The sequence below is a fragment of the Haliotis rubra genome, unplaced genomic scaffold (assembly GCF_003918875.1).
Source record: "Haliotis rubra isolate DU_JTF1 unplaced genomic scaffold, ASM391887v1 Scf184, whole genome shotgun sequence".
Taxonomy (NCBI): Eukaryota; Metazoa; Mollusca; class Gastropoda; order Lepetellida; family Haliotidae; genus Haliotis; species Haliotis rubra.
Window position 1 is genome coordinate 1,156,917 of NW_025765825.1, and position 21,021 is coordinate 1,177,937.

The 21,021-nt window shown below is 39.0% G+C and overlaps 1 protein-coding gene across 2 annotated transcripts in view; it reads left to right on the forward strand.

Moving 5' to 3' along the window:
- LOC124273794 overlaps window positions 1-20,050 on the forward strand; it is a 37,739-nt gene extending 17,689 nt beyond the window's left edge. The window contains exons 2-4 of one of the 2 annotated variants that reach the window (XM_046709103.1): window positions 1,372-1,433; window positions 1,666-5,476; window positions 16,914-20,050. In XM_046709103.1, the coding sequence (XP_046565059.1) occupies window positions 1,675-5,451 (3,777 nt within the window). In that variant the 5' untranslated portion in view covers window positions 1,372-1,433; window positions 1,666-1,674 and the 3' untranslated portion in view covers window positions 5,452-5,476; window positions 16,914-20,050. The remainder of the gene's footprint in view (window positions 1-1,371; window positions 1,434-1,665; window positions 5,477-16,913) is intronic. The other variant, XM_046709102.1, reaches the window with a different exon arrangement.
- The last annotated feature ends 971 nt before the right edge of the window (window positions 20,051-21,021 follow it).

A 21,021-nucleotide genomic window follows, 5' to 3' on the forward strand; every position in this document is an offset into this window, starting at 1 on the left:
CCCAAGTACACAATATTGCACTTTTGATTTGCGATTGTACGCTTATAATTTATATGTTTATATGTTTTTTCATAACCAGCAATGTATATTATATGTCATGAATAAGTGATAATTGTGTTTTAATCATGTTTGATTTTTTGTTTGCATGTGACCTTTAAGCTACTGTAAAACCTAACTTTCACATACTTCTTACTTATTTTAACCTTCATGTCAACAGTGGGACTTGATACTGGTGGCACAGCTTGGTACAGAAAATATTTGCATGGCAACAATTTTTCACTTCAAAACTTGAATTTGTTTCTGGGGATAGTTGAGAATGGGTATTCTTTTGCACTGATGTTCTAGTTTAAACTCTCCTTGTGGAGGGGTGGAGGAGTAGCCTAGTGGTTAAAGCATTAGCTCGTCACACCGAACACCCGGGTTCGATTCCCCATATGGGTACAATGTGTGAAACCCATTTCTGGTGTCCCCTGCTCTGATATTGCTGGATTATTGATGAAATTGGCATAAAACCATACTCACTCATTCACTCTCCTCGTGAATAAGTAAAACTTGACACATCTTTTGTCGTGCAGTCGAGGTGGTGACTTTGCATGAATCGGGTTTGATGTCCTGCATGCAGTTCTTGAAGCAAATAAATAATGGGACAGTAAGGCATTATTGCGATTTGGCAGTTTGTGTTAGTAATCATGTATACTGAACAAAAAAGGTTGGAAACCATGAAAATTTTGGGGGGATATTTTTATGAATTGGTGTGCTCGGTCGTATTAAACATCTCAATCTAGCCTTGCACCAAGGCTGTACTGAATGCTGAGCCTATGTATGTATAGTAATTCTATACTTCGAAGAGGCAAGTCTAGATAAGCGGACAGTACATTATTATTTTTTAGAAATTATCATTTGAACTATTAATTTTTACCTTAGAGACTTATGCAAGTCTAATTTCCTTCCACAGTAAGATGACATGCTGTAATACAACTGGAATGAAACTTGTGAAGGTCCGGGCTAGAATATTGATCTTCAGTAACCCATGCTTGTCGTAAGAGGCGACTTTCAGGATCGGGTATTCAGGCTGACTTGGTTGACATATGTCATTGGTTCCCAATTACGCAGAACGATGCTCAAGCTGTTGATCACTGGATTTTCTGGTCTAGATTCGATTATTTACAGACCGCCGCCAATATAGCTGGAATGTTGCTGAGTATGGCGTTAACTAAACTTACTCACTCACTTGCTCAACTGGCATGCTGTCACAGCTGCACTAATCCCACCTCAATCACTCGGTTGTGTAGTACCCTTTGTAATATTCGTGCAAGTGAAAGTGTTCAGATGTTTGGAAACCCTGACTTACAGTATATTTCTTACTTTCAGATACAGAGGAGTTGACTTCTTGAAAGACTGACAATCTCATGGTTTTGTTCATTCACATTTAGGTAGGAACAAAGTAATCTTTTATCAGTTGAAGCTAGGCTTTACTGTGTTTTCATGACCTTGAGACAACCAATAGTAAATACTTCAACATTTAACATCAAGTTGAGTAGCAAGAATAATGAAATAGAAAAATAGTGGATTATCAACATAAGAATATCCTACTTTCATAAATTTATAAATGTTCTTTTGGAAGTGTACATGTGAAGAATGTTTAATTCATTCATTCATTTTCAGATTGAGAAGATGTCTGTGATCATTCGACTTCAAGGCCTGCCCTGGTCAGCCAGTGCATTAGATATTCGCAACTTCTTCCAAGGCTTACAGATACCGCCAGGAGGGGTTCATATTATTGGGGGTGAGAAGGGAGATGCCTTCATTGCATTCAGCACTGATGAAGATGCAAGACAAGCCATGATGAAGACCTTTCAAAGTCTGAATGGATCTCCTGTACAACTCTTGCTGAGTAGTAAGACAGAGATGCAAAACGTCATAGAGGCAGCAAGAACAGGGCAGTCTGTTGATCAGCCTGTAGAACCATCCATTAAACCCCTCCCAGTTGAGCCAGCAAGACAGTATGATGATCCATACACGCGAGGACTGTCTACTCAAGACAACCGGGGTGGTATGCGAGATGAGTATCCTAAGTATGGTGGCCCAGATGCTCAACATGGAGTGATTGGTAACGATCAAGGTTATAAAGATGACTATCAAAATCGCCCTCCTCAAGATGCCTGGGGTCAGGGGGGACCAGGTAGATTCCCTGATAGTGGTTACCAAAGACTTGACAATAGAGCTCCATATGGTAGGGACCCACCAAGAGATCCTCCACAGAGGGATGCATTTCAGAGGGACACACCGCCATTTGGAGCAAGAAACCAAGGTATGCCCAGTGACAGATATCAAGAGCCTTTCATGCAAAACCAACTTAATGAGCAGCCATTTGGAGCCCCATTTAATAGACCACCTGTTTTAGACCAAGCACCTGTCAGGGGCAACCATGATTCCCCTTTTACTGTGAATGAACCAACAAATTCAGTGGACAGAAAGCCAGATTTCCGCAGACCTGATCAGCGGGACTTCCGACGGGGGCAGGAAGGGAGAGAGGGAAGGGAAGGAAGGGATGGAAAGGATGATCGTGATGGACGAAGTAGTAGAGAAGGCAGAGATAGGGAAAGCCGAGAGGGAAGAGATGGACGTGACAGAAGAGACAGGTCTGACAGGGACAGATCTGATCGAGACCGTTCAGACAGAGATAGAAGTAGGTCAGACAGGTCTGATAGAAATGATCGTTCAGATCGATCAGAACGCTCTGATAGGTCAGACAGATCTGATCGATCTGATAGGAGACAAGACCGTGAAAGAAGAGATCATTCAGAATCAAGACGTGAGTCAAGAGAACCAAGAGAAAGATCTGAAAAATCAGGTTTTGATCAAAGAAATTCCCCAATGTCAAGAGCATCTGCAAGGCCAGCTGATGATGTTAGAGGTCCATCTGGAAGGCCTGTTCAAGACCAGTTTGTGAAACCGGAAGGGCATTTTGAAGGGAGTGCTCTGCCATTTACTCAGCCACCTGATTCATTTCCTCCAAACGAACCAAGACAGTTCCCTCCACGAGACAGAGGAATTGACAGACCAAGAGAGAGATTTGACACAGATATGTCAAAACCTTCCAGGTTCGGAAATGAAGAAAGATCTGCACCCACAAGGTTCGATGAAAGATCAGATCCAGATTTTAGACCTGATCACCGTGGACCTGATGGTCCAAGAGGGGGAGGTCATCCATCAATGTTCCGAGATCAAGGAAATGGTTTTGACAGGGATAACAGGGCACCGGATCCTGCTTTCCGTGGTGGCCCACCTAATGATCCTGGATTTCCACAAAGACCACCACAGTCAATGCCACCACAAGGGAGAGGCAGACCAATCGAAGAAGGACCACCAGGAATGAGACCACCAAACTTCCATGATGAAGGTTATCAAAGAGGACCAATTGAATACCCCAAATACCAACCCGATGAAGACAAAATGAATGCTCCTTGGGAAATGGAAGGCAGATTCCCTCCAAACAATGGTCCAGGTGGTCCAATCAGATCTGTACTTCATCAAGATTTTCCTGAAAAAAGACCTCTAAATGGTGGACAGAAAGGACTTCTTGGAGATGCTCCTGCTATGTTTACTCCAAGAGTGCCAATGGATAGACCTGATATGGGGATGGAGCATGATGGTAGAGGTAGAGATATGAACCAGAGACCCTTCATGCCTGATAGGTCAGGTCCTGGTCAGTTCCGAGAACAGTTTGGGAGACATGGTGAGCCCCAAGACTTTAGAAATAATGAAGACTTTGAGGGGCGACCCAAGTTCAGAGGTAGGGATATGGCCCCAAGAATGAACAGAGATTCACAGGAGAGAGGTCCCCTTCGTCCATTCATGTCCGACCATGAAAGACGTCGACCTGATTGGGTTCCTGATGGAGGTCATGATGGAAGATGGCCAGATGATGGTCCATCAAGAGGCCCACCTGGCAGGCCAATGGAGCGAGACATGCATGATCCAAAGGAAGGATATGATGCGAGGGGACCTTTTCCACCAAGGGAAAGACCTCCAATGGACGATCAGAACAGGAAGAGACCAAGACAGGTTGAAACTGGCAACATCTATGTACATGTCAAGAATTTGCCATACACTGTTTCTTACAGTAGTGTGCGACGTTTCTTTGTGGGTTGTGAAATTCCTTTTGATGGTCTTAAGCTAATCAACAATGAGCAGGGTAAGAGAAATGGGACTGCTTATATCAGATTTGTGAATGAAGAATCAAGTTTTAGTGCCATGAAGCGGAATGGGATGGACATGAATGGGAGAACAATAATTGTGCACCGATGTTCTACTGCAGACTTTGATAAGGCTATTGATTCATATGTACCAGATGAAGACGAGGATGAACCAGAACCATCAAAACGACCAAGGTCTGAACGATCGAGGTCTGATCGACCTGAGGATGCAACCAAGACTGGTTCAGTTGTTATGCCTGCTGCTGGTGAACCCTTTATTGTCAAGATTTCTAATCTCCCATTAAATGTTTCTGTTGATGATGTCAAGAAGTTATTTGGTGGTGCAGGAATAACTGAGAACAGCTCATCAGTGTTCATGGATTATGACATGAAAGGTATGTTCACTGGAACAGCTTGTGTTGAACTTCCAAATGCAGAAAACTACAAAATAGCCATGGGATTTGAAGGTCATCACATGGGCTCTAGAATTCTTCGTGTCATGATGGGAACGAAAGAAGAAAAAGAAAAACTTAAGTCATCTGAAACAAACTGTGATGTCAAGTCTCACCTTTCTCCCAATCAGTCAGATGGTGAAAAGGGACAAGGTGAGGGGGATTACCCCTTTGTTTGTATTCATATGCTGGGCCTGCCTCCACAAGCAACATACAGAGAAATTCGTGAACTTGTCAGTGGCTTGGATGTTGCTCCACGTGGTGTGCAGATTTGTCATGATGGGTTAGGGAATGCAATTGGAGAAGGATTTGTTGAATTTACAAATATAAAAGACTGTAAAGAATCTTTGAAACGGGATCAGCAAACGATAGGACCAAATGTCATAACAATTAAACCCATATTGAAGTCCGAAATGATCACCAGACTAAGGAATGCAAGAACTCTCAACACCAGCCGACCGCCTGGGGGTCCGGGCGGTCCGGGAGGGCCAGGAGGGCTTGCTTTGAATTCTCCAGTAAATGTCAAACCTATACCGCCAGGCGTGCTGAAGAGACAGTGGGTATACTTAAGATGTTCTAATCTCCCTCTTCAAGTGACAATTCGTGAACTGTTGGGATTTTTCCACCAATACAATCCTGTACCTGAGTCAATCCGCCTTCACTATACAGGGGATGGAAACCCAACAGGCAATGCTGTTGTTGGATTTCCTACCAAGGATGAAGCATCTAAGGCAATGGCTGACCTGAATGGAACCATGTGTCGTCGAAACAACGTCATCATCCAGCCGGCCAACTCGTAACTGAAGTTCTGGTAGGTACCAATATGTAAGTACAGTTACCAAGGCTAGATGCACTGTTAAATATGAAACTTCTCTCATACTATTAAGGAAATTGATTAATTCAGACTTTCTACTATATTTCTCAACTATTGATAGGGATATTTGTAATATCTATGTTTGAGTTGAATGTTATTGCAGAGAGATGCCTCCGTACAGATAACCAATTAAACTGCAACTGCTGCGAAAAGCTTATTTTAGTATACTAGTATCAATTTCACAATTAAGTACATTGATCTCTTCTATGATTTGTTTGAATGGCATTCTAGAAGTTGCTGGTATAGAGATGAGAAAAACTTTATGGATGATCAACTTCTATATTTTCACAGTAGCGACGCTTCGGTTAACTTTCTTATATGCTTGAAAAATGTATGAGAAACTATACCGAAACGCTGCTTCTGTGAAAATAAAGAAGTTGATTATTCATAAAGTTTTGTCATTGATCTGTTCTAAAGTACTGTCGGAAATAGAAAAAACTGTTTTTAGGCTGTTACTCTGTGTCCCTAAAATTGACACAATTGCAAATAGCATATGTCGAAATAACCCATATCGGCCTAACTGGGCGTTCAGTGGGATGCGTAATAGGATATCCAGAAAAGCATGTTTACTCATAAAATCGGGCAAAACTTAGAAAAAATACGAATAGCTGCTGAAAACAATAGATCAGACTATAGATGGCAATTAGGGCGCTCAGCCAGGTATGACGACAGACCGTCGACTCACTTGACATGAAATGCATGTGCTGCCCACCGACACAAGGGGTCATCTCAAAGATATTTTATGCTTTTTCATGTGTATTGAATATGTCTCTATTGATTATCTATCAACCGCATTGCTCATTTCTGCACTAATATCTCCTCAGTAAAATCCTTCTTTTACATTTCCTATCTCCCTCCCACTGAGACTGTAGTTAGGCCGAACTTAGTTTAACAGATATTTCACACTTTCACATATTAACTACCTAAATTGTAGATATAAATGTGAAAAAAGTTTTTTTCTATTTCCGACAGTACTTTAGTTACAACACAGCATGCAATATCTCTTTATCCCTGTCAAATGTTGAGTAATATATAAATGTAGATGATTTAGGTAAGTGAGAAAATGGTTATATTTCATTTCTGAAAACAGTATACGTATCTTGGCCCTACCATTACCTTTGTTTTTGAATGGATTTATGGTTAATAGAGTGCAAAGTGATTTAAGGGTATTTTGTGGGTGTTTTAATACCAAATCTGAGAAAAGTTTAATATGCTTATGTTTTAGGTAACAGGGTTGTCAATAAAGAATTTAAACATGTTATTTATTTTTACAGTAGTTGTTACGCCATGGTGAAAATATGAATAACTCAAAGCATATAACAGGAGAGTACTGAGTCTATGTGCAGTGTATGGAATATTATTTTCATCAGCACAGACATCAGTGAGATGAAATCAGCATATCTGTTGTAGTTATGAAAAGCTTCAGTTATATTTCTAATTTGAAAAGGGGACAATCTGAAATTGAGGTCATAGTGTTCTAACTAACTGTGCAGAATTGTGTCTCTTAGCTGTGTCAGGATCTGGGTCATGTCATTACCCTAGAATAATTTTTTATCATGTAATTTCAACCCTTTTTTTACGAGTTTTATCAAAGTGATAAAAGTCAGGCACCTACAAAACTGAAGAGTTTTAATCCATTAGGCTGCTAAACCATAGTGTAGCGGAAATACATTTGAAAGTGGTCTTAAACGATGAAAGTCAGGGACCCACAAAACTGAAGAGTTTTAATCCATTAGGCTGCTAAATCGTAGTGTAGCTGAAATACATTTGAAAGTGGTCTTAAACGATGAAAGTCAGGGACCCACAAAACTGAAGAGTTTTAATCCATTAGGCTGCTAAATCGTAGTGTAGCTGAAATACATTTGAAAGTGGTCTTAAACGATAAAAGTCAGGGACCCACAAGACTGACGATTTTTTATTCCATTAGGCCGCAAAACCATATTTTATCACCCAAAACTGTGTTCCACTGCAGATATTGCTTGTGTGAGATCAAACGATAGCACCTTGGAGATATCATTTTGACAGTAGATTTTTTTACAATGCCCTGACATCATCAATGCTTTTGACAATGCTATGATGTCAAAAACCTGATGACGTCACAATGCTCTGACATTGCTGCACTGCAAGTCTAATGGCAGTACCGTGTTCAGAGATGTACATATTTCATTGAAAACCAATGAAGAGTGATTTTTGGTGATAAATAGAATCTCAACCTCGTGTCTACTGATACCAATTATATCAACACTCATTGATAACAGTAAAACTATCCTCAGCAAGCCTCGGATATTTGTAACTTCACAAATCTGGTGATGTATTTGATATCAGTAGACACTTGGGTGAGATTCTCTATATAGCTGAAATACATTTGAAAGTGGCCTTAAATGATAAGTCTGGAACTTACAAGACTGAAGATTTTTAATCCATTAGGCTACCAAACCATAGTATAGCTAAAGTACAGTTGGAAGTGGTCTTAATCTCTCTTCTAACATTTGATGACAATTCGGTAATGAATCTGAAGCAAAAACTTTTCTCTTGACCAAAGGATACACATTCTCAGTGTGAATTTGGTCACATTTGAAGTCTTTATGACACAAAATGATTGACATACATACAAATATCAGTGGAATTCCTTCATAATGTCAACACTCATCTGTTAGGAATTGACGCCTCCCATGCATCAATGTTCTCTGTTGGCTCGGAAAGACAATACACTATACAACCACATGAACCAACATTACGAGTGAAAATTGACCATTGGAGGCTTTCAAAAGACAGATTAGAGACACATTTTTAGTAGTTTCCTTTGGACACTTGTTTTGCAGAAAATGTTTCAACACAAACTTGATAACCTTGTGTTGACAAGATACACACTGGTCTTCACCATACTGGTGTTCACCATTCAGTCTGACTTTCCAGCTTCACCAAAGCTGACATGTTGTCATATGACTGAAACTGTTGAAAGCAGCATTATACCAAAGTCACACACTCGTTCAAACTATAGAAAGAGTTTCCTCATGGTTCCCAACAAACGAGGGATGGGGTAGCCAAGTGGCTAAAGCGTTCGCTCGCTCGTCACGCCGAAGGCCCGGGTTCGATTCCTCCCATAGGTACAATGTGTGAAGCCCATTTCTGGTGTGCCCCGCTGTGATATTGCTAAAAGCAGCATAAAACTAAACTCACTCACTCACTCACTCTCTCACACACACACACACACACACACACACACCCCAGCAATTGATTTTGGTCCCATGTTAAAACTCTGCATGTCTCAAACTATGGATAACTTGAAGAGACCCCAGACAGGTAAATTGTCCAGTAGAGTAAACAACAAACCATACATGGTCTATTACACTGTTGTTAAGAAATAAATTAAACATTACTCTTGAGATTTTCTTTTTGATACCAGTCCGAAACAAAGCCAGTTAGGTTAAGCATAGTGGTGTTCCAATGATCGAAAATAAAATAGAAAATCGACCGAAAGAAGGATTAAAAATGATTATCGATTGTAAAAAAACCATTTCCGATTAATTGGAATTGTGTTGTTTTTGTATAACACACTTGAAGTAAACTAACCTTTAAATTTGATGAATATTCACAAACAAACATGCGCTCAACAGCGTAAAGCTATGTGTATTTTAAAATTTTAACCACATTTATTGTTTAATTACAATTCCAGTGTCTTTCTTGCATGCGTGCATTTCATTGCATGACATTATTAGTTATAAAAACATTAATTAGAAAAAACCTGAGGAAAAACACAAAATTGGTGATTACATTAAAATGTATATATTTCGATTATTATTGATAATCGGTCACCACAAGTCCTCCAATGATCGATAGTGGATTTGGTTTCCGATTCCCAACACTATTTATGCATGATAGTGATGATTTCTGCCACTTATGTCATCTCAAGACTCAGAGTCTTTTTGGTAAAGACAAAAGTTTTTCGACATTATATCTCAACAGTGAATTTCCATACAAATATTTTGCAGACATTAAAAATAATATTTTGTATGTTTATGGATGAAATCCTATCTTAGGAAAACAGGCATTACAATAACATAATGCATACTCAGCACATGCATACTTTCCAGTTTATCTCTTGTATCACACAATGTAGTATGTCAGGTCTGATTATAGTTACTGGTGTTCCCTGCTGTGATATTGCTAGAACATTGCTAAAACTGACATCATACTGTACCCACAAACTCACAATTGTGACCTGTGACCTGTGACCAGGGTTAGAATTAGGTCTTCAGCAACCCATGCTCGTAAGAGGCTACTAATGGGATCTGGTAGTCCGGCTCGCTGACATGGTTGACACATGTCATTGGTCCCAAGTGCATAGATCAATGCTCATGCTGTTGATCACTTGATTCTCTGGCCCAGTCTCGATTATTTTCAGACACATATAGCTGGATTTTTGCTGAGTGCGGCTTAAACAAGAAACAAACAAACACTCACAGTTGTGTGCTGGAGATGTGCATCAACACATCTGAAACAACATGGATGGGGTAGCCTAGTGGCTAAAATGTTAGCTTGTCATGCCGAAGACCTGGGTTCGATTCCCTACATGGTTATTTATGTGTGAAGCCCATTTCTGGTGTCCCCCGCTGTGATATTGCTGGAATATTGCTAAAAGCGGCTTAATAAAAACCTCACTGACAGAAACAACAGTTTTGAGAGAATTCTTGTAAATTATCGACAGATCAGCAAGGTCAGTTTGTGCAATGCCAATTTCCTAGTGTTTTTCAGGGATGTAGAAATATGGTAAGCTCACATATTACCCATGTGTACCTTAGGTTTGTGTAATGTTCAGCCAAACACTTTCTAACTGATACTTTTACTTGGGGAGGTCACGTGTTAAGCAAGATGTTGGTTTCTCATATTATCATGTATTTAGGGGAAACACAAGTGCGACATTAAATTTAATTGCATTGTAACTATTCCAAATAGTTAGTAATATGTAGATACATGGACAATAAGATGAAGTTTGGATGATGAACTGTATTTTTTATAGACAGTAAATATAAAGAAACTCAGTCGTCACTTAAAACATCCTCAAGAATCTACATGATCCCTAACTTATTTTCTTCAGAATCTTTACTACATCTGCTATCATAGGCATTTAAACAATTAGCATACAAAAAGTGTTGAGATAAAAGTGACTGTTTTGCCTGTGAAGTTAAATGAGAATCATAGAGTAGTCAGAGACAAATTTTACTTCGTTTCTACTTTAATGTTTTTTGTGGCTTTGGATAATTTTTGTAGCCTCTTTTTCCTTCCTGCAGTTAAAGACTTAATCTATAGTCAGATGTTAGATGTTCATTTTCTTGACTCAATGAAATATGTATTTTCTTACATCTGAATAAGTTAAATATTATCATTTCTCAGTCAAAATTATGGTAAACAAACATGGTTTGTGAAATATGGCATGATAGAAACCCAAAATGTTGAGGTATTTACATAATCTAAAGTTGGAGCTTTGTACTATATTTTATATATTTATATATTTTGGACAAAGAGATTCTGTTTAAGAAGTAGTGGACATCACAGCTTACACGGCACATGCCCATGTCAAATCATACTTGGAGGCATCACATCATGAAATAAAAACTGTTAATGTATATTTCATATATATCGATAAAATAGCTAAATTATATATCTTGCTCTTGAGTCTTGATGAACATAAGTTTGTGATACTTGACATGGACATTTGATTATCATTGTTACCATGGCTATGCTCTTTAAAGTTTTAAGGTATTTAACATTGAGAGCATACTGACCTCTTGAAGTTGAACAAACCAAGCCACATTACACAATCTCTGGGGGGATTCCTGGGGTCAGACAGCTCCAAGCACCCTACAGTCGCAATAAGAGGCAACTGAGTGGAATGGTGTTTAACCCCTGACTTGTTTAACTGCATGCCCCAGCTAATATTGGGACTAGTCATGATCAGTCACGGGTTTGTCTGGTCTGTATTCCACTGTTTACAAGCCAGGGCCTAGATTTTCGAAGCTCTCTTAGCGCTAAGATAGTCGTAAGTGCCATTCATTAACATTAACTTACGGCTATCTTAGCTCTAAGAGAGCTTCGAAAATCTAGGCCCAGGATGATAAGGCTTGAAGGTCACTCACCATTAACAACAAATAAATCAAAACGTTTAACTTGGTTATAATTGATACATACATTTAAGAACACTATAAAGCCACTCATGCCTCCCTATACAACATTTCACTACCTACAGTTCACATCTGGCTAACTTGATTAATTTCCATGGGAACATGGTCAGTGCCACGTGTCTTATCAGATTTATCGAGATAATACATACCCAATGGTAACCATAGATACTGATATGAAGACCTAAAAGACTAGGATCTTTTTAATTATGTAAGACAAGTATGAAGGATGTATTATTAAATGATAACCAGTATGTGAAATACTGAGACGTGCTGTTTGGGAGAGCATGACAAGTTCAAGAGTTAGCTCCCCTCATATATGATGCTCCTGCAAATTGTCGATATTTTGCAGAATAGAATTAACCATGGATCCAGTAATGGTCCAACAGAAAAAACACAACTTATAAAATGCAGTTATCATCAAGTTGTGTACTCTTTTCTTGACAAAATATGGGTGATAGCCTGATAGGGTGGGCCAGTGGTAAAAACATTCCCTTAAGCTGAAGACCTGAGTTCGATTCCTCAGATGAGTCTAATGAGTGAAGCACATCATGATATTTCTAGAATGTTTCTGTCAATGGAGTTAAATACATCTAAACTTGATCACTGACTCTGACACAAAATTGCAGGGTGGAGAGGTAGCCTTGTAGGTAAAGCGTTCACTCGTCACACCGAAGATCTGGGTTCGATACCCCACATGGGTACAATGTGTGAAGCCCATTTCTGATGTGCCCCACCGTGATATTGATGGAATATTGCTAAAAGTTGTGTAAAACCATACTCGCTCACTGACACAAAATTGCAGCAATATAGCCATTTTGTAAAATTTCAAAAATCGGGAAATTATGAGTTTGTGAGACTGTCAGAGGACCAACTTAACAACATACCCAAAGGGAAAGAAGAGAGCATAAATATACAAATAAACAATGTGTGTTCACCTTTACGTACACAAATAACCAAAGATCATGTTATAAAATAAGGTTTCTATCAACTGAAGAGATATATTCTTTGGTTAACATGCTTAAAGTCAATTAACAAAAGAAACCTCGCATAACACTGTCATACTAAAAGTTTCAAATGCACTCTTTTATTACCCACAAAGCCTCAGTCTCAAAGAATTTCAAGAAGCCTCACTGTATTACTTTCATAGTAACTTAAATATGCATAATTTATAAGTTATAAACATCAAGTACTGAAAAACAATGTGTATATACCAACCTTACAATTGCCCTTTAACAACTGATGCCTGACACAACAATCACAACTTCAACATTACATAACTTACCAGATGACATAAAACCAAGTTTAGCTTTGCAAAAGAAGAAAGCACATAGGCATCATTCGCTATGATATCGTAAGACTTGACATGTTACCTGTGTGTTGGGTTTAAAGGTTCTGAATAATGAATATTGTTTATTGACATGATAAAGGAAGTTATTTCCAGACTGCCAACACATAGCTGGAATATTGCTGAGTGCGGCCGAAACAACCCCAATGAATATCCAGATTAGAATTGATGCATCTCTTGGTTGATGCATGTCACTGTATTTAGATGTATTGTGGAAAAAGATGCTCAGATTTTGGTTTGTCTGGTCCAGACATGATTATTTACAGGCCACTGTTGTATAGCTGAAATATTGCCAAGTGTGCCACTGACAACAAACAAACATTCCAGAACCATATAAGGCAATGACAGTGACATCTGGCACCTGAAAGGACTTAAATGTGAAGAAATTACAAAACCTGTTACAGAAGTTAACAATATTTGAAGACTTGAATCTAAACTTACCTTAAACCTTAAACTTTACAAAAGATGTTTAGGTTGCCTAATACCATGCTTGTTGTGAAACATAGGTTTGTGGATTGGGTGCTTTTATTGTGTGTCATTGTACCTGATATAATTGATGGTTTTACATTATATCAACTAATGCAGGAATATTGTTTAAACTATAAACATTATTAAAATACACTAGTAAATCAGAAATACTTCAAAGACTTTTACACTAAAACCCAGGAGCATACATGACAAATATGAATTGGCATGCATTCACAACACAGTCACTACCCACTACAACCTCAAGACACAGAACACAACAGTTATGAGGTGAAGGTAACATATAATTTAAGCATTATTTCAGCCTGTGTAGCTTACCCTGAGACCTTAGACAGTGAAATATTCCTACAATTGCTCTGGAAGGGAGGAGAGTAATTCAGATGCAGACTGCAGTTCTTCACCCAGGGCCCACTTAACAAAGTGATCTTAGTGCTGTAACTATGTTTGGTATGTGAGTGAATATCATTGCAGCACTGAAACCATTGGTTCAAGTGGGCCCAGAATGTAAAGTGGAATTGCATTTATTTGTGATGCTTGAATAATCAAACATTTTCTGTTCCCAATTTCTACATTATTCACTTTCTTAGGTCATACTGTCTGACCTGAACCATGAAGATCTGGGTTAGAACTGATCTACGGTAACCCATGTTTGAGTCAACTTACGGGATTGGATGGTCAAGTTCACTGATTTGGTTGACTCATGTCATCGTATCCCAATTGCATCAATGATTATGCTGTTGATCACTGGTTTGTCTGGTCCAGACTCAATTATTTACAGACCGCCGCCATATAGCTGGAATATTGCTGAGTGCTGTGTAAAACTAAACCCCCTCATTCATTACTGTCTGACCATGCAAGTTATTTATTGTCAGTATTGAACAACCAACATCTTCTCTAAGCAATGTCATGCATCTCGGATGATCATGAGATGAGGATCCAGGCCAGCATAGGGCTTCCTAATCCTATGCTTGTCTTCCGCATGTTCAAGAGCAGGCTGACAGCACATACTCCACACCTTGGATTAACACACACTGGTTTGCCTGCTCAAGGACTACACATGCCTCACTAGTGACAGATGGGACTTGATTACCTTGAAACTGGACTCCAGCTGACATAAACTATGTTTTGTTTAATTAATTCCTTCAATATTTGTACAACTGAGACAACATTGTGATGCATGCATGCACCTACCCATATCAGAAACGTTTACTTTTCAAATGGCTCATTCAGTGACAGACATATTGCTTGTTTTCAAGAAATATGTGATTGTCTTTACATTTTAACAGCAGGTGAGGGTCACACATGGTCTCCCAAGCCAAAACCCTCTGCAGAGATGCATCTCTCAGACATGCCACCTATTGCATGATCCTTGATTTATCTGCATCAGACCCATGGTCTTCAATGACCTGATAAAGGTGTATGATGTACATCACTTCTATGGCCCACAGACCTGAATACAGGTGATTTACTAAAGTTGCCTAAAATATGTCTCTCACTCACATTAGCTGATTCACTCACATCAGCTGATTTACTAAAGTTGCCTAAAATATGTCTCTTACCTACATACAACACTCATAGGTAACTGTTGAAATGATGCGAATTATTGTATATGGGGGAATTGTAAGTGTAAAATTAAGAAAGAGTAGTAATGATTTTACAAAAGTTGGATTTAAATATTGTTTTGTGGGATTCTAAAATGAGGATAGATATAGGGATGTATTGTTCTTTTTATTGCCAACAGGTTATGATTAGCTGGAGTAAAGTGTGATTTATATTGAAAACTGGATGGCTAAACTCATGCAGATTTGGTCAAGGTAACAGCACAATACTAGTTATTGTTGTGATGTCATGTTTATTATGGGCAGCCCTGTCTGTACTAGGTCAATTATGGTATTAGCATTATGTCAGCAATCCTGCAGAGCACATGAAATCATAACACTAATTACCTGCTTAAAACATCCCAAGCTATATACAGAGATCACTAGTATTCACTACCTCTTGTGAAAGGTACTGATGATATATATTTTTACATTTTAATTACATTTTAACATGACTTAAAATTTGTTGACAAAATCAAGTCAGATGATTATTTTAGCCTTTCCATGATGATGGGCTTGTTCATACTTTCACATTACCTGATTCTTTCATTTTACTGTGTGTGTGCATGAGCGAGTGTGAGTCAGTGTGAGAGTAGCCTAGCGGTTAATGCGTTCGCTCTTCACGCTGAAGACCTGGGTTCGATTCCCCATATGGGCAAATTGTGTGAAGCCCATGCCTGGTGTCCCGGCTGTGATATTGCCGGAATATTGCTAAAAGCAGCTTAAAACCCCAACTTACTCACTCACTCATATTACTCTGAAATATTGTTAAAGTGTCAGTTAGTTGGTATTACTGACCTCAATTAAGTTCATGCACTTAGTTTTTGGTGTGTTTGTTAATCCTTGCCACAACAATGTCCTTATTGGATAAGAAAAGTGGCAGAGGTTGATGCCATACACACTCACTCACACACAGACCATTACTCCTTTAACTGGTGAATATCTGTTACAGTAAATTTGACAACGATTCTCTGTATCTGGCTGCACATCAAGAAGTTTCATTATCCCCTGAATAATTTTGAAAACATTCTGAGCCTGTGAGACCAAATTAGGCTGGGCCTCCTTTCACAAAGCACTAAGGTGAATCGTAAGTCACTAAGATAACCTTAGTGCAGTGTTAAAGAATAGGAGTTAAGGTTAACCTTAGTAAATGTTGCTTCGTGGAAGGAGTCGCTACTCTATCGAATCAATCATGTGTCGATTACACCTCCAAATGTGCCTTCAGTTATTCATACTTGCTCCAAGAGTCGACTAAACGTGGGATTGGCATAATGGCCTTTTGTCTTGTTCTACATGTGTGATGGTAGTTTTACTGCTTTCAACCATTGGTGCCCTCAGTCCCTATTTTTGATTATTTACAAGCCACGTTAACATGGCTTGAATAAGGCTGACAAAGTGCAAGACGAAGAAATAATCTTATGGTCAGAGGTGAAACAACTGAGTTTAGACGGCCATATTGATTGCTGAGAGTGAATAGCTTTTTCTCTTTTCTCTCTACATGTGTTGGAATACCCCTGATTGTGTGTGAGCGTGCGTGCGTGCGTGCGTGTTTTGCTGACCGTTTCCGGTCTGGTTTAACAGTATAACACTTTCTTAGCTGTAATATTGCTGACTGAGATTTCGAGACCCATTCTAACACAGATCTCACTTTCACTCGGGCCTGTGAAACCTAATGGTTTCAGGTTTTCATAGAGATACACATGGTGAACATATATTTCATGGGATATCATACTTAACATTGTCTTTGAATTTTGTCTTCCATTTGTCTTGTTTACAGATAAGGTATTGAAACCTCTTGAAGATCTATAAACAGCTATTAAGACATTGACTGTCATTCGTATAGACTTAAGGACATTGTCCTTGACACCCAGTTCGCGTTGTTGCAGTTATGGTTGGAGGTAGATAGAAACCAGCCATTCACAGTCGACAAAGAAAAAGAAGTGCTATTATGAAGAGAGAAAATGACCCCGTCATCAAGAATCGACATGAATCGTCATCGGAGGATGCATGCACCCAGCATCGGCATCGGCATTCAGGACACAGCTTCAGGCAGCTGGTGAATTCATGGCAGTTCCAGTCACCAAGATGGTGAATGGAAGTTAAGAAAAAACAAATCATTACATCACTGCTGACAATAATCAATACACGCCAGTAAGATATATCTGAAACTGAATAACGTTTGTGTCGCTGTAATATTTCAAAACGAAATATCAGACATTTCTTTCATTTCGATTGTGGTCATGCAAGGTTAAGGAACCCTTTCGTGATGTTACTCAACATTAATCCCATTTGTCACGATGCTGAATTGGGAAATGTTTTAACCATTGTTAAATGTTCATTGACCTGTTAACTATTTCTTGTTTTAAGTCTCATGTTTTTACATAATGATTGGGTTTATTTGATTTTATAGCCGGTTTGTAAATATGTAAACACGTTGACAACAACACTGCTATAAGGTTTTGCTATGTACTGTGTGCAGACAAGTCACTACTGGGATTTTGGCAGCTTCTTCAAAGCTACAGTTGCAACCAATGTGCTTCGTGCAGTCACACGACACCATTTGGTCATCAGGACACATGCTCATTAGAACGTTAACTGAAAGGTACATGCAACACGCGTTTAACGTTTCTAGTTGATAAAACACACAGGATCATATTAAATATAAGGCAGCCATGATCTTCTGGTTGTCTTCACTGAAAGATGTATGTCTTGTTCGGTAACTGTGAATGGTGACTTGGACTGAAAAGAAAAGGACGACGTCAGTTTCCTTGAACTACACATTCTAATAGCTTTCCATCAGTATTTTAGTTTCATTTAGATGTGAGGGGCGGTGGGGTGGCCTAGTGGTTAAAGCGTTGGCTCGTCACGCCGAAGACCCGGGTTCAATTCCCCACATGGGCACAATGTGTGAAACCCATTTCTGGTGTCCCCCGCCGTGATATTGCTGGAAAATTGCTAAAAGCGGCGTAAAACTAAACTCAGTCAGTCAGTCATTTTGATGTGAAATTTATTGCTAAAGATACCTGTTTTGCTTACTTGAAAATGTTAATGATACCATTACTAATTCATTTGTTGCATAAAGAACATTAAAGTCCTACCGAGAATGTCACTCGCATACCTGCTATGCTCAGTGGTAATCATTGGCAAATGGGATTGAATGAAGGCGCGGGAGACCGTTAATAGGGAAGCGAAACGTCTCACTGAATCTCCCTCTCCGTCTCACTGAATCTCCTCAGAATACATTTAACATTATGTCTTATTGCGTACTCTATAGATACATCAAAATCATTTTAAAAGTATGTTAAAATGTAGCAGTGTGTTTTATGGTATATAAGGATATTCGTCATCTCTGAACGTATTGTTCATCATGGAGTGAAGTCGATACGTTCTTACCTGGCCAACGTATTCTCAATCCAAATGAGACGTCATTGATTTATTTTCTTAATTACAATTGACGCTACCTTTTACGATTTAGTTAATTAACCTTCATTTGTTCCTGAATAAGCTAGTGTATTAAACAATTGTTGATTAAAGGTTTAGCTACCATAACAATCACAGGCCTCGTGATATTGCTGATTTGGACGTTAATCACGATAATAAAACCTGTTGTGAACACGACACAAACCTGCAACCCTAAATTGAAAGTGTTTGTCATGTAAACAGGTAGATAATTGATGTCTGATGACGCTTTACATGTATATATTGACATATACGTCATGTCTGCCTCTTCATTGCACCCAGGAAGGATTAGATATGTGGACGAACAACTTCTTTAATATAATAGGAGCGATCTTTCGGTATAAGTTTAACGCCATTATCAGACAAGCAATGTACTGCGGGTGGCCATATTATTACTTACAAACATAGCGGACCGATTGGTGACGACAAATTTTACGCGGGAGTTCAAAGTGTCATAACTCGTTAAATATAAACAAGTGATGTGTCCCTTGTTCCTTATTATTTTCAACATCCGCCTTGGAATCGATGAATAAAGATTTCTGATGAAATCGAGGGGAATATTTTCCCAGATGTCCCGCACTTCGTGTTCCAAGTCTGCAGCCGACTGAATGCTTCTTCGGCGTCCCTGATGTCTATTCTTCAGGTAGAGCCAACAGTTCTCAATAATATTTGCGTCTGGACTCTGTGCAGGCCACAACATTCCAGTAATGTCATTTTGTCACTTGTAATCTTGAACGACACGGGCCCGATGTACATGGGCGTTGTCATCTTGGAAAATGCAGCGGTTTCCCGGAAAATGTCTGGCTATAACGGGCCAAAGCATATCATCGAGGATTTCTGTGTATTTCTGAGCATTTATGTATCACCATGCCAGGTGATACAACCCCACACCATCAAACTGACGCGTGGCTGTCGTCCCGGACAGACATTGCGGGAGGTATTCTTCACCGGGCTGTCTCCAAACAAAAACACGATTGTTTTCCCCAATGATAATTTTACACTCGTCAGAGAAGATTACTCGATTTCAGTAATTATTCACTGTACGATATCCTTGCCCCCTTGCCCAGGCCAAACGATTTTTGACATTATAGTCACGATTTCGGATTTTCTTTCTAACAACACGTCTATGAAATTTATTTTCATATAATCGTCCCCTTACAGTCCTCACCGATACACGTGTAGCCCTATCGTTGTTCAAATTCTCAGTTATTTCACCCAAAGGTGAAATCCTATTGTCTCTGACCAACCTCAAAAGTTGTCGATTGTCCCGAGGAGTCAGTTTCCTCATACGGCCTGTTCTGAGAGCATTCTCGACTAAGATATCCACGTTGATTAAACCGCTTTACCACCGAATATACGCTGCTTCGAGGCATTCCAAAGAAATTTGCAATGTTAGAACATTTTTCCCCACTTCAAAATGTTTTTACAATTAATATCTTTAGTGACTCCGACAAATCAGCCGATTTCCCCATTGTTGCCGGAAATAGCCAGAATGTGTAGCGGACAAGTGGATTAAAAATAGTCACATGACAGACACGTGACATCATGGTCGATCATGTGACAAGATATTACGACGATACGCGGTGTCGTTTTTAAGTAGCAGTATTTTAAAAACAGGCATCGCTATACACGATATCAACGCCGTTACAATTATACGTAATAATATGGCAACGCGTTGTATGATTTATGGTTATGAGGCTTGTGTAGAAATATGAGGAAATGTTTTATGGTTTATTGTATTATGTTTAGTAACTGTAAATACACTATCTCACATTTGTATATGTGCCTCTCAACCATACTCAATACATCACGTCCTTGCTAACGGTGTTAGAACCTACACCCAAATGAAATGAAGCAGTATTAATTGTGATAAAGAAATTGTTCATCCATATATTAGATCCTTCGTTAGTACTTCAGCTTCGATATGCCTCTTAAAGAAGTTTTTCATTGGACATCAACTGAAGTCTTGCATCGCTCATGAGCAGGAAATATTGTCGTCTGCTCTTCCCGTGTTGATATTCCTGCAACATTGTCACCACTTGCTTTGTAAATAAATTTCATATTGACAACACTTTGAGCTGTACACGGGATGTTTTGTAGTGTTGGTACAGTGCCAGCTATATCATTTCATAATTTGTACAGGATTTAGTTTAATTGAACTTGTGTTCGCGAAGGTTTACAGAAAAGACCTTGACAGCTTTCTGATTAAAATTGTCCGGAATCATTATAAGCGTGTTCGTTTTACTCATATCCCAGGTAAGTATATGACAATACTGGGTATTGGACCAACTGAAAACTCTATTCTTTCACTTAAAATGAGATTTCATATGTTTTCACTGTTTATAGCAGATAGTTTTATGTCAGTCAAATGGCACTTTTGTCACGTTTACATAAAGTTTAATAGCTATTGACGACAACGCTTAAAA